Source organism: Panthera leo, chromosome D1 (genome assembly GCF_018350215.1).
Source record: "Panthera leo isolate Ple1 chromosome D1, P.leo_Ple1_pat1.1, whole genome shotgun sequence".
NCBI lineage: Eukaryota > Metazoa > Chordata > Mammalia > Carnivora > Felidae > Panthera > Panthera leo.
In genome coordinates, this window is record NC_056688.1 from 11,853,971 (window position 1) to 11,870,726 (window position 16,756).

The window sequence follows — 16,756 nt, forward strand, 5'->3', positions numbered from 1 at the left end:
ATTAAGCTAGTAAAAGTGGAGCGAAAGTAGTTTCAGAAAAGATGTCTAGGCTTTATGCTGAGGTATCTTAGAGAAGAAAGGGTGGACCTTTTTTTGTTTTGTTTAATGATGTAAGTACTACATGCACCTGGCAAGAAAACTCAAAGACAAAAGAGTGTAAAACAAATTATGAAATTTACCCAGCCCGTCTCGGTTCTACTGCCTACTAGTATCCATTAAAAGTGTCTTGTATTGGGGCGCCTGGGTGGCTCAGTCGGTTGAGCGGCCGACTTCGGCTCAGGTCATGATCTCGCGGTCCGTGAGTTCGAGTCCCGTGCCGGGCTCTGTGCTGACAGCTCAGAGCCTGGAGCCTGTTTCAGATTCTGTGTCTCCCTCTCTCTGACCCTCCCCCGTTCATGCTCTGTCTCAAAAATAAATAAACGTTAAAAAAAAAAAAGTGTCTTGTATTTTTTCCCAGGAGCATGTCACACTTAGGTAAGCAATTAAAAAAAAAAAATTACCCAAATAAAGTTATCTGAGATATTAAAAGTCAGTTATTTATTTTTTTTAAGATTTTTTTTTTTTTAAAGTAATCTCTACACCCAGTGTGGGGCTCAAACCTGTAACTGCAAGATCAAGAGTCACATGCTCCACCGACTGAGCCAGCCATGTGCCCTTTAACAGCCTTTTTATTTTAAGTAGTATCATACTACATAAAATGCTCCTATACTCTGTTTTAAAATCTAAGTAAGTCAGAATGCCCTGTTGGTTACTGGCAAATTGAGTTCTTCTGAGTTATAATACATCAGGTATATTTGGTCTTATAAAAACAAATTTTTCCAGCCTTACAAAGCATCAGTGAAACCTTAGAAGTAACATATAGTCACATGTAGAGTCTTTTAAATCACTTCCAGGACAGTATCTGAGGAATTAATCCTCAGTTTAAGTCTATATTAAGACAAGTAGAAAACTAATCACTCTCATCGTGGACAAGCTCTTCCCAAGTGAGAGAGAGGAAGCTAAAAATGGGGACCTATAGATGCAGGGTCTTGGGCTGGTATGGAGAGCTGGTATGGAAAGTGCTGGAAATGACATTCCATGGGATTTACTTCTTAAATGCTGAATCATTGGGATCTGTCTTTACTAGAAAGGAATTACACTGACTCCTCCTTAAGAAATCATGGGGTGATGCCAAAGAAATAGTCAGTGCAAAACAAATAAACAAAAAGGGAAAGATTCCTCCATAAGAGAAAGGACTTTGTATGTGTCAGAACTATTAGCGCTTTGAACCATTTAGCAATGCTCCAAGTAGAATAGCATTTTGTTTTTGTTTTTATCTTTCCCAGATACTTCCACCTTCCCAAGACAGAGGGACTGGAGTACTGTGACAGTTACCTCTCTCATGTTTGTGAAAAAGATGACAAGGGAAGTAGAAGGAGTAAAGGGCTTTAGTGCACTGCTAATAACTGACTGCCTGACTGAGTCCTGTAAGACCTTGGGACTACTATTTGCCCATAGATACTACCAGTTCATCTTAAACACTGCTTCACACTTTGAATTTTTCTTAGCTATTTTATAAAACACACAAGTTAATACTTCAATTCTGAATTAATTTTTAAATACAAGCAAATTATCTGATTTTAATCTTCTATCTTTTATATTTCTAAGCACGAAGGTATCACGACTCACCTTTCCAGTTTTTGCTGCAGAACTTTTATTTCCTCCTTCAACTTTCGAATACACTCTCTCTTACTTCGAATAAGCTCTTTGCTCTTGTACATGTACCTAAGCAAATGATAACACCACAAACACCATTTACATTTAAAAGCATTGATAGCACACAGTGTCAGCAAACTAGGGATACAAAGGAACTTCCTCAGACAAAGGACATCTATGAAAACACATAACTAACATGATACTTAATGGTGAAAGACTGAAAGCTTTCCCCTTCAGAATAGAAACAATTCAAGGATATCCACTCCTGTCTCTTCCACTAAATGTTTTTATTGGAGGCATGGCCAATGCAATAAGGAAGGAAGGGAAGGAAAGAAGGTAAGAAAGGAAAGAGAGAAAGAAAGAGGGGGAGGGAGGGGAGAAAGGGAGAAAAGGAGGAAGAAAAGAAAAGAGAAAAGAAATCAAGAATAGGCATACAAAGGAAAGCAAAGGAAAAAGTAAAACTGCCTTTTGTTGCAGATGACACATTGTCTACATAAAAAATATCAAAGAATTTACAAAAATGCATCAGAACTAGTGAGTGAATTTAGTAAAGTCAAAAGACATAAAGTCAATTCAAAAACAGAGAGGGAAAAAAATCTACTGCATCTCTGTATGCTTATAAAGAAAAAATGGAAAGTAGAGCTTTTTTAGAAACCACGATAACATCAGAAGCATTAACTGTTTAGGTATAAACTTAATCAGATATATGTAAGACCTGAACACTAAAATTACAAAACTCTGTTGACAGAAATTAATGATTCAAATAAAAGGAGCTATACCATGTTCATGGACTGAAGGATTCAAAATAGTTGAGATGTCAATTTCCCCAAATTGATCTACAGATTCACCATAATGCCAATCAAAATCCCAATAGTTATCGGTAATAACTGACAGGCTCGTTCTAATATTTATCTAGAAATAGGTAAAACCAACCAAAATAAGACCAAAATAGTCAAAACAATTTTGGGAAAAAAAAAAAAAAAAAAAGTTGGGAGATTTACATTATCTGATGACAAATTTACAAAAAGCCACAGTAATCAAGACAATGTGGCACTAGCTTAAGATTAGACAATAGACAAAATAGAGACTCCAGAAATAGACCCACAAATATATGCTTAATTAATTTTTGACAAAAGTACCAAGGTAATTCAATGGGGGAAAGGAGAGTCTTTTCAACAAATGATGCTGGAATAACTGGACATCCACATGCCTCCTTTCCCTCTCCTGCAAAAAACAAAACAAAAACCCCCACACAAAACAACAACAAAAGAACCCTTATCTCATACTATATATAAAAATAAACTCTAAATGGGTAATAGACATGGATGAACATAAGAGCTAAAATTATACAATTTCTAGGAAAAAAATGGAAGAAAATCTTTGTGATCTTGGGTTAGCAAAGATCTTTCAGTTAAAACACAAAAACACAAACTGTAAAAGAGAAACTGATATATTAGACTTCATCAAAACTAAAAACTCCTGGTCTTCTAAATACATTGGTAAGAAAATGAAAGAGACGGCACAGACAAGAAATATGTGGATCTGTATCCAGAATATATAAAGAACTCACTCCTACCACTCAGTATGAACACAACGAAGATACTTCAAAAGTGAACAAAAGATTTGAAAAGACACTTCACCAAAGAAAATATACAAGTGACCATTAATTAAGCACATGAAAAGAAATTCAACATGGTGAGCTATCAGGGAAACATATATCAAAAGAAAAATAAGATATTCCTACAAACCCACTAGAATAGCTAATATTTAAAAGATGGACAATTCTAATTATGGGTGAGGATTTGGAGCAAATGGAACTCTCATATACTGCTGGTAGGAATGCAAAATTATACAGACACTTGAGCAAACAGTTTGGGCATTTCTTACACATTTCAACATATACTTTTCATACAACCCAGCAATCTCACTCCTAGGTGTTTTACCCAGAAGCACTAAAAACCACACCGAGACTCTTAGGCAAATATTCATAGTAGCTTTATTCACAATGGCTTAAAACTGGATATATCTGAAACGTCTGTCAACTGTTAAATGGAAAAAATATTGGATTACTGCTACAGTGGAGTACTACTCAATATGGATGAGCCCCCAAAACATAATCCTGAGTGTAAAAAGATAGCCACAACAGGGAACATACTGAATACTGATGTCACAATGGGACATTCTAGAAATGGCAACACTATAGGGCAAGAAAACAAGTTAAGTGGTTGCTAAGGCCTGGGGATGGGGAAAACGGATTAACTGCAAAGGGGCATGAGGAAACCTTTTGGGGGATGGAAATATGACAGACTGTGCTGGTGGTTACTTGACAATATTATTTTACTAAAACTCATTGGCACATCTAAGAATGTATGATTGTTTTGCATGTAAACCATACACTGATAAACCAGGCCTTAAAAAGATTAAAATCCTATAATGTAAGTCTGTCTAGGATTTTTCTTTTCCAGGAATACAAATGGTATTCAGATTAGAAAGAAATACACTGTGGCTACTTCACACACTGTTCTTCACCCGAGAATTAGCAGGCTTTCACCTGAAGCCTAGCTACTCAAACTGTGGTCCCCAGATCAAAATCATCATTAGCATCACCCCGAGAGCTTCTCAGAAATGCAAACTCTTGGGCCCTACCCTAGATCCAATGAATTCCATTAATCCATATTTTCATATTATCAAAACCTCCAGGGGATTCCTATGCACAATACACTTAGTAAACTCTCCCCTCTCCTTCTGTAATACATCAAGAAGACAGCCCATCACAGAACTCACCTGTCCATATAAATGATCTGAGGAAATTCCAGCTTATTGTGAATTTTCTCTGGCTGACCGAGGGACTGATTGAACTCAAATCTTGAGAGCTCAAAGGTCAACACTGGAGGCAGCTTTGTAAACCAACGCTATGTCAGAAGCAAAAATAAAGAAGTTAATTTGAGGAAATAGCAAAAGCCAGATTTAAACTTTCTTCTTCTGGTATAGAATTTATATTCAAATCAAATTCACCCTGGAGTTTTGTTTTTTTTTTTAATCCCCAATACTAAAATGACCACTTAGAATCATGCCCTCTTAGAGAATATGGCTAAACATTCCTCAAGTTTCCATATTTACAAGCCAGCCAGTCAACATTTTACTCAACTATCATCCTCAGAAATAACCACCCTTAAATGCATGAACTGCACCAAGAATCTACACAACTGATTCACTAAGTCATCAGTATTCAAAAGAGGATCAAAACCTGAAGAAAATGGCTAGCCTAACCAAAGAATTAGAAATTATGACCTAAGCAACATAAAACTAAGGAGACAATTATCTCCATGAAATCAGCTCAAAACACTAATATGAGTGTTTACAAGCTATTCAACATAATTTGAATCCCCTTTATTTCTAAAAAAGAAACTTGAAATGGCCTCGTGATTATGAGGGCTCAAGTTTCTGGAAAAAACCTCTGAATTCTAAGAATTCACGGATGTCTTATAAGGGACCCGGTCAAACTACCTAGATGTTACCTTGAGTTTCAAGGAAAGAAAGCACAGACTTATAAAAAAGATCTCAACTGTTCCTGATCCCAGATGAGGAAACACTAACCCAGGAAAGGCATTCCTGCTCAATTCACCTGTCTGCCAGAGGTCTGCAAGAACAGCTTTACAATGCTCCCTTTACCAAAGGTGCACATGGCTAAGCTCCCTCCACGCACCCTTGTTGGCATGAGGTGAATCCAGACAGCCTGACTACCTCAGGGTCAATCTAAGTAAGGATAAGAGTTTTCTATTTTCTTTTATACCGAGTTCCCATTCTGGAATAAAGGTCTCCAGAGATCTAAGGAGCTGGTAAACACCCCTTCCCTTCTGTAAGAGCACGCATCAGCCGAGCATGCGTGGGACAAATGCTGTGCCTCCCGACCCTGAGTTAGGACTTTCCTTGGAAAGCCGGGAGCCGGCAGCTCTGGCCTAGGTCCCACACTGCCCTATGGCTGCCTAGCGCACTTTGACAAGGCTCATGTCAGGCTCCCGATGTGGATTCAAAAATAGTCAGCAACTGAGTTGGACTCACATAAGCCCACAGCTTCGTTTCAACACACGTGATGAAAGGAGAATGATCCAAGCTGTGTGGTACTGACAGTGATGCTCCAAATTCACTAATTCTTAACCCAACTGGAATCCTGAGGTATTGCTTACCAGTGCTCTCCCTCTAACTCCCCCCCCTTCTTTCCAACCCACAAAAATAAACGAATATTAAACTTGAAAAATGTTAAAAGCAAAGGCAGAATTTACTATGAAGAACAGTAAATATTATAAGAGGGAAAATATTCTAAATGGCATACCATAGGAGTTAATCACTGTACTTTTACCCTCCGAAAATATGGAGGCAGTGGGTTCTCCCTACTCAGGTACAGGTAGGCTTCAACAGAAAAAGAGAAACTTGATCATACTTAAAACATCAGAAGCAGCATACAACCTTTATATGATTAACTCAAATTCACACTTTTGGTAAAGAATTCATTTATCAAACACTAAGACTCACTAATGCATAGCAACTCGTAAGAAACTTCAGACTAGTTCACCATGTGTTAAATGTAAAGTTAGCTACTATCTGATGGGAAGACAGTTTGCCAAAAAGCTCAGTCCCACTTAACTGGCTCTGTCACTGGCACAGCAAATAAAAATGTCCAACTTACCTCTTGTCCATACTTCACCGAATGATCGGAAGGAAGCAGGTCAATGTCCCCCTCCACCATGGCCCCTTCCAAACATTCGTCTAAGTTGCGATAACCATTTACCTGAAGGGGATACTGGCCGAAGGTCTCATTGTTACAAAAGGGCTTTCCTAGGCAAAGAAACAGATTGCTCTTTTAAAGACATCACTGGTATTATCTGAAGCCTGTTTTTCTGGCACCATAGAGACAGGTTATCTTCTTATTTCAGCAACTTGCTGAGAACCGGTTAGAAGTGCACGTAAGCCTGTGCGGCCACCGCCAACGACCAGCAGATCCCGGTACTGGCCACAAACGACTGCCAGGAACTTTCTTTCACAAAAAGAAAGACCACCAGACATTACGTGCCTCCTGATCAAGGACTATCCCATCTCTTGTGAATTCGTCTTGCCAAAAAAAGCCTTACCTGAATCTGGTCAAACTCTAGATCCAACTACCCATTTGTAAAAAGAGGAGTAGAGAGGAGTGTGTTAAACTGTATCATGGGTACGCAAGGGGAGAAATTTCAGACTGTGGGGAATCCCAAAAACAACCTGGTTTCTTAAATTTTTTAAGTTTATTTATCTTGAGAGAGAGCGAGCGAGAGGGCACACAAGGAGGGGAGGGGAAGAGAGAAGGAGAGACAGACTCTCAAGCAGACTCCACGATGTCAGCGCAGAGCCCTATGTGGGGCTCAAACCCACGAACCGTGAGATCATGACCTGAGACAAAATCAAGAGTCAGAGGCTTAACCGACTGTGCCACCCAGGTACCCGAAAACAACCTGGTTGCTTAAAATATACATTTCAAGGAGAAAAAAAAGACGGGGGGGAGAGTGTACGGATTTTGTGACGAGACTTAAAAGATGTATCAACCAAATATAAATGATCCACATTTCGATCCTGATTAAAACAAACTGTAAAAATAAACACTCATTCCCTCCCCCCAAATATATAGAATTATAAAACAACTTGGAAATCTCAACACTGACTAAATATTTGATATTAAGAAATGCTACTTTTTTGGAGTGAATAGTGGTTTTGGATTGTTTTGAAGAGAATATCAGAGGGGTAAGAGAAAAAAACGACTTAGGGAAAGTCTGGCCATGGGCTAATGGTTGCCGAGTTCATGTGGGTTTTTAGACTGCTCTATCTGCGTGTGCTAAAAATTCTCCATAGTTAAAAAAGAATTAAAATTACACACCCAACATGCAGCTTAGATACGCCTCCATAGCAGAGAAACATTTTTTGGCAGTCTAACTCAATAAAGCCTTTTGAGATTAAACATTACATTGAAAAAAACAACACAGAGAAAATTGAGTTGCATCACTGTGACGGACATTAACACTGGACGTAGGCTGTGCAAACATTATACAATTTAATCTAACAATTCTGAGACAGACACTATGTATGCCCATTTTACAGATGAAGAGGCTGAGGGTCCAGGCACTCACACCGTTTGTCTAGGATTACACACACACTAAGAAGGTAGAACCAATATTCAGACCTGGGACTGCCTGACTCGAAAGCCTTTTCGAGTAATACAGATACGGTCACAGGTCTAGAATCAACATTGAGAGGAAAGAATTTACCTTCACGAACCCCTTCAGTGAGGAAAGTCCCGTAGAATAGCTGCACCATTGGGTTTTCAGATTTGTTCCTGGGATTGCTGCTTTTAAAAAAAGGAAACAGTTCTCTATCATTTGGATCAGATAAGCACTGCACTAAGCCTAATCATCATTCAAAAGCGAAAATAGTACATTTTCATCGACCTCCAAAGAGCCAGATATGGTCTAAAATAAGGAACGGGTTAAATCAGTTTAAACAGTCATGGAACAAATATATGGGCCTGATCCCTGGCTGTGAGGAGCTGAAAGTCTAACAGGAGCGTCCCACATGCAGAAAAATACACGTGTCTTTATACAGTTATTATATATAAGAAGTGACAGAGATGTATACGAGTTACAGAACAGGACAGAAGTAAGAATCAACCCTCTTGAGCAGTTTTGCAAATAAACACGAAGTTTTCCCAGGGGCACAACAGAAATGAAGGAAAACAGTTTATTTCTACAAGCCCATCTTAAATGGTTACTATGTAAGCTTCCATGTACAAAGCTGTCCTAGGATGTACAGGTCTTTTACTCAGCATTAAAACAGTTTAGAAAATGTCTCAGCATCTGTGTTCGAAAAGGGATCCTTGTAGTCTTTGCCCGGAATTTCACTTCTGAAATTCGTTTCAGTGACTGAAATGATTAAATTCAATGTATCCATGTGCTACCACCACGCTCACATGTAGGATTGATCTGACTTTTAAATACATTTTGTAACATGGGCTGTGACTTCAACAAAGTGAAGAGTTCTGGCCCTTCGGTAAAAAGCTGCGGGTCAAGATGCTGATCTACATCCTCAGAGACGAAAACCAAAGGCAAGGAGGATACAAAATGACAAGTATCTGAATGGTGACCCTGTGAAGTTTGGCAAAGCCCAGTAATTTCCACTCGAGAAGCAAAACCCTGTCCATTCCCCGCTTCCCCATATTGCAATTCTCCCTGGACCACTGTGAGTAGGAAGGCCGTACAAACGAATCCTCAACACTCACTTAACGTTAACAGCTAGCTGGAATGCGTCCTCCAGCCAATCCAGGAGCTTGTGTGTGAATTCACTCACATCTTGCTATAAGAGAGGCACAAATTGCAGAAGAGTTAGACCCAACACTACAGGAAATGAAAATCTGCCGTTATCCCACCAACGAGTAAGACACCACTGCTGTGAAAGGACTTCTTTACCAAGCAAGGACAGATATCATGAAGCTAGGAGCACTGGAAGGCAGCTCCTGCAGACAGACAGAAGGCAGCTTCTGACTAACTTATGGCCAGAGAGGAAACTGGAAGTTCACCACTTCTGGCCACATCTATTTGTAACCAACCAGCAAACAAATTCTTCCAGGTAGGCCTTAAAAAAAAAAAAAAAAAGTCCACAGAATGGACTACAGTGCTCTAGAATAATATGAGATCTGAACGGAGAAAGGAAAGTTTTATGAAATGTTTTGAGAATTTTGTAGGACTGTAAGACCTTTAGATAAACAGAGGGAAAAATCAATTTTATACAGAAGGTGCTGCTCTAATAGTGACAGCTCTGTTTTTTAACACAAGGCCGGGAAAGGGAAGTCCTAATGTCTCGAAGAGAAAGATGGCTCAGAAAAGCTGCTGAACTTAGGTTTAGATGATATGAAAAACAGGATTTCTATCGGGGCCATCCCAAGGCAAATGTGCAGACAAAGGGCTTTACTTTTGTCAGTGACCCTTTGCTATGATTCGCTGAGATATTTTCCAATCTCCTCCTCTCTCCTCCAACAGCCCCTGTGTACTTGGACCCGGGGCACTTCTGGTCCTTAGTCATGTTCAGGGCTGACTACATGGCTGAACTGGGGCAACATCAGAGTAGTATCCACAAGGCAGGACTTCAAACATCACAGGGTTTGAGGGAAAACACGAGAATCACAGGCTTCTCGCACCTGCTGTTCCTCAGGTGATCGGAATGCTCCCTTTAAGAGATCCAGGGCTGCGGAAGGGTCTACAAATTTGCGATTTGATCCCATCATCAGAGCAAACAAGTACTGAAGCTCTTGCATAAACACGATATTTCTCTTTTCCTGTAGAGGAGACAGCAACGTGTGCTCTTACAACCCTTCACTTGGAAAATTATAACATATGAAAGAGAAGCGTTGTCACTGATCCCTCCCTAATTCATATTTACCTAGATCTAGAGCAGTGGGGACTCAAACTATGTGACCCATACTCTATAAGGTCCGTGTGGGGATTGCCTTACACTGAAGACTATCTATGTGGAAGCCTGAAAGGGAATACTGTCAGAAAGGCAAAAATGTTTACTTTCCTAAGCTGCTGCCCTCCCTCCTGTTAGGAAAATGCATCCCCGAGGTGAAACCCTGGGAAGGGTTAGATCACCGGCAGAAGGCCACGTCGTTTGGCGAGAACCCACCACAGGCTCTTCTAGAAGGATCCAGGCCTCTGGCACCAGGTCACCCATTCTGCATCACTCGGCCCCAGCTGCCAATGAGCAGTGAGGGACCGCTCACACAGAACGAGTGTTTCTGAACCTTCCGCTCAGAAGCAGAAAAGTCAAGGCTACCGGGATGACCGAACGCTTTCTTGGATCCGCTTTTCTAATTTTATTTTTGCTTAACTTTACGTTTTTGCAGACCCTTGTTTCGTGTCACAAGGAAGGCAAAAGGCCATTTGGAAATGAAAACAAATACTAGCACAAGCCGAAAAACATCACAGCTGTCAGCTTTAGCCAAAATTTCAAAGCCTTTGGGACGCAAGGGACCAAGCAAGAGTGAGGATTTCTCCACACCAACTCACCGTGTGACTTGGACAGTTTTCAAGTACATTCTGTGGCAGGCTATAGCTGAGAACGAGTCTTCGAAATTCAGGCAGTTGGAAGAGAGACTGAAATAAAGAAAGAGACTCCTAGCCTTTCTTTCAAAATAACTGCAGCAAAAAGATACTTCTTTTACCTCAGAAGCGCGTATGACTGTCACCTGCTATTTCTACTTCTATGCTTGAGGAAATGATGATGGCTCCGTGTAAAAATCTAGCTGACCAAATGAATCCTTTTAGGGGAAAACCAGAAACAACATGATGGCTAACGACAGAGATAGATTAAATAAGCTATAGCACATGTGCACAATACGCTATTATGTAGTCATTAATATTGTAGAGAAAATGTTTCTGGAACGTGGACTAAGACACGGCAGTGTCTCTGAATGCCTAAGAGCCACAAGATTAACACGGAGAAATCTCAGAGCTATGTTCTGTGGAGGTCGAAGTTCCAGAAAAACAGAGTATGAAATGGTTGATAATAAGGTTAAATAAATATAAGACAATATGGCACATTGTTTACGGACCAGGCAGTCCAGGGACTTCTCGGTTTTACTCATTCTTTTACCTCAAGGGCCTAGAAGAGGGCTACATATACAGTGGGTGTTCAACTAACATCTGCTGAGGGAACACAAGCACACCCATTCAGCCCGGGACCCCTTGGCTTTGTGAGCATCTTATGTCTAGGGACACATTCCTCCATTCCATCTCTACGACCACGTCTGAGGTCACACGCAGGATGTATCAATTCCGGAGAAGCGGCCAATTCTCAGATCACAAATTCGGGAAAGCCCGCTCTTGAACCGCAACCTGTCTTCCAGCATTACTGATCCAATTACCCAGAGGACATCTGTTCTTTGACTTTGTCAAAGACCCAAGCCAACGGACTCCCTTCTGTTCTGCCTGACCACCAGTCCCTTCCTGTCTCCAGCTCTGATTCCATGGTCTTTAACCACCCCGCATTAAATCCCCAAACTGCCCTTGGCATCAAACCCAGCAAAGCCCCAACCTAAATAATGTTCAGTTTCCACCTAAGAGTCTCAGAGCGCTGCTAAGAGAAAGTCCCGATAAAACAGGCCATCCTGACGTCAGTACGCATGTAAGGTCAACACCCTGAAGCAGACCTTCACATTCGCAGAAATCCTACTACTATGTTCTGATGCCGACTGGCCTCCACTGTCCACGGCAACCGCCCCTTTAACCCGCCGCCATCCCTTCTCCAGGGACTCAGAAGAGGGCTGCTTACCTCACAGAGACGATGATCTGAAGCCACTTCAGCTGTAATCTGCAATGTGCCTTTCTTCCTTCTCCTCTCCCTTATTACTCCCCTGCCCTTTTCCTACTCGGGGCTGATCCCTCCCTCCAGGCTCTAGATCCTGTCTTCTCGGGCTTTCTCAGAAACCTTACTTTGTGATCCTCTCTGTGCCTTTTTTTTTTTTTTTTAATTTTTTTTTTTTTTTTAATGTTTATTCATTTTCTGAGAGAGAAAGGGACAGCGTGGGCAGGGGAGCGGGAGAGGGAGGGAGAGAGGGAGGATCCAGAGTGGGCTCCGTGCTGACAGCGGAGAGCCCCCTCTACGCCTTTCAATATGCCCACAGGCGAGAAGGCTGAGGAGGGTGGGAGGGCAGGCAGGGTCCTCAGCCTCTCCCCCCTCCTCTCTGAAAGGACTGACTGAGGTCCCGAAGTCCGCATTCCTTCCTACATGCTACCCTCAACACAGATGCCTGCCATCTTCGTGAAATGGAAGCAGATCAGCTCACTTCACTGCTCTAAACCTTCCAATACTTTTGCACTTTCCTAAGTCCTCATCGTGATGCTGAGCACCCCCCGCCTCACCTCCACTACCCTTCTGATATCATCACTGCCTGTTCCCTGCCCATGAGCACTCAGTTCTGCCTTCTTTCTATTTCTCAACACATTAAACAAACTCCTAAACCTGGGTCTTTTCACTTGCTGTTCCCTCTGCCTACCGTGCCCTTTATGTAAGTATAGGGCGCATCCCCTCACCTCCTTCAGGTCTCTGCTCAAATGCCCTCCTTTCCAGAGAGGCCTCCTTCCCTGCCCAGCTCCTCTTACCCTCACTCATCTTTATGGCACTTCTCACCACTTGATATGTATAATTTACTGCCCATCCTGCTTGTTTCAAAGTAAACTCTCTGTTAACGACTTTCCTTTATTCACTGCTGTTTCCCCAGTGCTAACACAGGGCCAGGCACAGGGTAAGCTGCAAGAATCTGGATCCTACGTGTGGAAAGAGAGGCCTCCGTTTTTGGCTGAGCCGCTGGGGAGAGGCCAAGTATCACAAAGGGGAAGACTGGAGGGGCAGGATCAGGTGCCACACTGTGGCCCTATTAAGATGCCTGGGAGGTACTTCCAGAGAGGCAACACTCTCGAGGGGAGAATTCGTCAACTCCGTGGGCTCTATCACCGTGTGTATAAGCCACTGACCCCTACAGTGGCATGTGTAGCCCACATCTTTTTCCTGAACAGCAGATTCAAGTCAGTACCGGTTTATGTGCATCTCCGTGTCGCACCTTAAACTCGGCATGTGTAGAACCGAACTGAGATCCCCCTCTTCACACACACCCGAATATTCCTCTTCCGGCATCTAACCATCCCATCATCCACCTAGTTTCTCAAGCTAGAAAGCCTGGAGTCTTTCTCAGCGGTCTCCTGCATATCCCCTCTATCCAACCTCTCCCCCAGCACCTGTAGATCTGATCTCCTGCATAACTCTAGAAAGCCTTTCTCTCCTTCCACGGCTTATACTGCTTCCCTTTTCCAGGCCGCCATCTTTTCCTGCCTGGGTATCTGTGTCCCAACTGCTGTCTCCTTATTAACTCTGCTGTAATACGTTTTTCAGTCAAAATGCTGATCCAAACCACCTATTCGACATATTTACAAACGAATTTGCAACCACAGGATATTTTGTTTTTAGCATTGTCTAATTTAGACACCAGAGCATCTAGACCCAAACACAGGAGAGCAAAACACAATAATGCCATGCGGGAAAACACCAGTCTTATACCTCTGCTTCCATTTCTCTAAGCTGGGTTTCTCACATTTCAACTCGATAAATGACAAAGTTGTTTCCAGAAGACACAGTTGTTTCTTAAACACATCATACCTGAATAACAGCACTAAACCAACATGTATTGCCAACATTCTTCAGTCCAACTGGCCAACCATCAACTCTCCTCCAGTCGTTGGGATTGGGATTTTCTCCCCAGACTTCACAGCGTTTTCTCTTTGAGCGTTTAGTTTCTGCAGAGGCTGCCTCGCGCATCCTACAGTGTGCCAACATACCACACAACAAAAAAGGAAAAAGTTAAAGAACAATGTATTATATGGAGAATCATGGTCATCTTTCACAGATAATTCGAAATGCCAGATATACTATTTCCTGGGTAATCACTGGGCTATATAGTAGCTATAACATTGTAATCTAAATGAAAAGTAAGGTTTAGACATGGATGCTAATCCTTCCGTAACAGAGATTATTACCAACAAGGTCCATGATGGAACCGAGCTGACACTCAAGACTATTTATGGCTGCCGTATCAAAAGATTCAGATTTCAGCAACAGTGACCTATCTCAGACCTTGCCATTGAGAGGCAAGAGAGACACTCTGCTAGAGATAAGAGCCTTCAAATTGCCTAGCACACAAAACCTGGCCCTATGTTTTCCTGAAACAACTCAGCAGTGTGAGGGAATAAACATGTCCAGAAACTGACAGGCCTCCACTGGAACTAGATGTTTATGAACAATACCAGTCAATCATCAAATTAGTACTAATTCAAAAAAGATATGCGTGGTCACTTCTGAGACGGGGTAGTTGAGCGTTAACTCATTTTCAAAGAGCCAACAACATAACCCTCAATGTGTACGAAGCCTCCAAGTTTATGAAGGGGATACATACTGTCAGATGCTTGTACTAGGATGGGTTTTCTCACCCTCTCAAGTGCAAACTACGAAGGCCTGTAGGCCTCTACTCAAAGACCACATCTACTCTAAGACCTTTGCCATATTTGGCTTTGTCAAAAAGTAAACCAAAAAGTAAGCTAATGGGAATTTAAATTTTCTCCTAAAAAAATTTCATTTGGATACAATTAAAAGAGCTTGGCAGGGGCGCCGGGGTGGCTCAGTTGGTTAAGCAGCCGAATTCGGCTCAGGTCATGATCTCGCGGTCCGTGAGTTCGAGCCCCGCATCGGGCTCTGTGCTGACAGCTCAGAGCCTGGAGCCTGTTTCAGATTCTGTGTCTCCCTCTCGCTGACCCTCTCCTGTTCATGCTCTGTCTCTCTCTGTCTCAAAAATAAATAAAACGTTAAAAAAAAAATTAAAAGAGCTTGGCAGAACTGTCCCTCAGTGGCATCCACAGCTATTACTGCCTCTGACCTACATACTATTGTGAGGAGTAAAGATGATAAATTGCATAAATAACCTGTTCAGATCTCTTCCATCAGCTTGAATGTTGGGGGACTCCAACAGACTCAAAGCAATGGCAGCCTGTAGGTCATCTTTGTTATCATGAGTAAGGTCTATCACTTCTGGAAGATAAACAGAAATTTCATTAGTCTATATGTAGGAAACAACAGCCTTCTGGCTGTACAGTAGGAAAAAAGGCAAAAGCATTCACAAAACTAGATATGCTCCCTAGTTCTCACGACACTGGCTCATCTGTGGAACAACTTTATTACTCCAGGCCAGAGGCAAATGAGTAACTCACAGCTACACGGTAACCTTAAGATTAGCCAAAAGGGCAGGAATGATAAGCTGCTGAGAGGTAATGAATCAAATACCCACTTCTGCAGTCTTATTCCACAGAGTAAAATATACATCCCATATCTGGAGGTTAAATAGTTTATCTGTCATCATAAAACATCAGCTAAATATCAAACACATTCAAGGAGCAGATATTTTCAATCTCACACAAACTCTTCTGGGGAAGAGAAAACATACTCCCCAGGGGCGCCTTGGTGGCTCAGCTGGTTAAGTGTCTGACTCTTGATTTTTGGCTCAGGTCATGATCTTGCAATCCACGGGGTCGGGCTCTGTGCTGACAGCATGAAGCCTACTTGGGATTCTCTCGCTCCCTCCCTCTCTCTGCCCCTCCCCCTCCGCTGCCTCCTTTCTATCTGTCTCAAAATAAATAAACTAAAAAAAAAAAAAAAAAAAAAAAGAAGAAGAAGAAGAAGACATACTCCCCAACTCATTTTATGAGGTCAGCGTAACATCTAGGTATATCCCAAACCAGTCAAGAATAGTGAGAAAGGAAAAGCAACAAACATAAACACAGATGTAAAAAAAGAAAGAAGATATTAGCAAATAAAATCCAGTAATCTACCCCCCAAAATCAAATAGTAACACCACGCTGAGTTCATTGCAGAATGAAATACTGAGTTAACATTAGAAAATTACCATCAAAATACACTTAAAGGAATAATCATCTTAATAGATACGGAAAAAGTACTTAATAACATTCAACTCTATTCAAGAATAAAAACCCCAAGCCAACTAGAACAAAAGAGAATATTCTTAGGCTGAGAAAGAGTACCCATGAAAAGCCCACAGCAAACTTTATACTTAATTGTGAAATGTAAAACACTTTTATTTTGTTTTATTTTATTAGTATTTTTTAAAATGTTTTATTTATTTTTGAGCAGGGTGGAGGGGGCAGAGAGAGAGGGAGACACAGAATCGGAAGCAGGCTCCAGGCTCTGAGCTGTCAGCACAGAGCCCAACGCAGGGCTCGAACCCACAAACTGCACGAGATCATAACCTGAGCCAAAGTTGGACGTCCAACCAACTGAGCCACCCAGGCACCCCTTGGCGCAACAGTTCTTAACTGGGGGTGAATCTGCACCCTTCCCCTCCTAGGGACACCTGCCTACACCTGGAGATGTGTCTTCAGATGCCAGTACCTGGGGGAGGGGGTGCTACTGGCATCCAGCAGGTAGA

General features: G+C 41.8%; 1 protein-coding gene across 19 annotated transcripts in view; it reads right to left on the reverse strand.

The window, feature by feature from the left end:
* The window catches only part of USP28 (ubiquitin specific peptidase 28), a 65,287-nt gene that overhangs the window by 19,898 nt on the left and 28,633 nt on the right, over positions 1–16,756 (reverse strand). For 9 of the 19 annotated variants that reach the window (XM_042903968.1, XM_042903971.1, XM_042903967.1 and 6 more), the window contains exons 4-12: positions 15,240–15,345; positions 13,924–14,083; positions 10,779–10,865; positions 9,911–10,048; positions 8,996–9,069; positions 7,989–8,068; positions 6,383–6,531; positions 4,480–4,607; positions 1,669–1,764 (exon numbers count right to left, since the gene is read on the reverse strand). In XM_042903968.1, the coding sequence (XP_042759902.1) occupies positions 1,669–1,764; positions 4,480–4,607; positions 6,383–6,531; positions 7,989–8,068; positions 8,996–9,069; positions 9,911–10,048; positions 10,779–10,865; positions 13,924–14,083; positions 15,240–15,345 (1,018 nt within the window). Of the gene's footprint in view, positions 1–1,668; positions 1,765–4,479; positions 4,608–6,028; positions 6,108–6,382; positions 6,532–7,988; positions 8,069–8,995; positions 9,070–9,910; positions 10,049–10,778; positions 10,866–13,923; positions 14,084–15,239; positions 15,346–16,756 lie in introns of those variants that run through there. The other 10 variants (XM_042903966.1, XM_042903965.1, XM_042903975.1 and 7 more) reach the window with 7 other exon arrangements.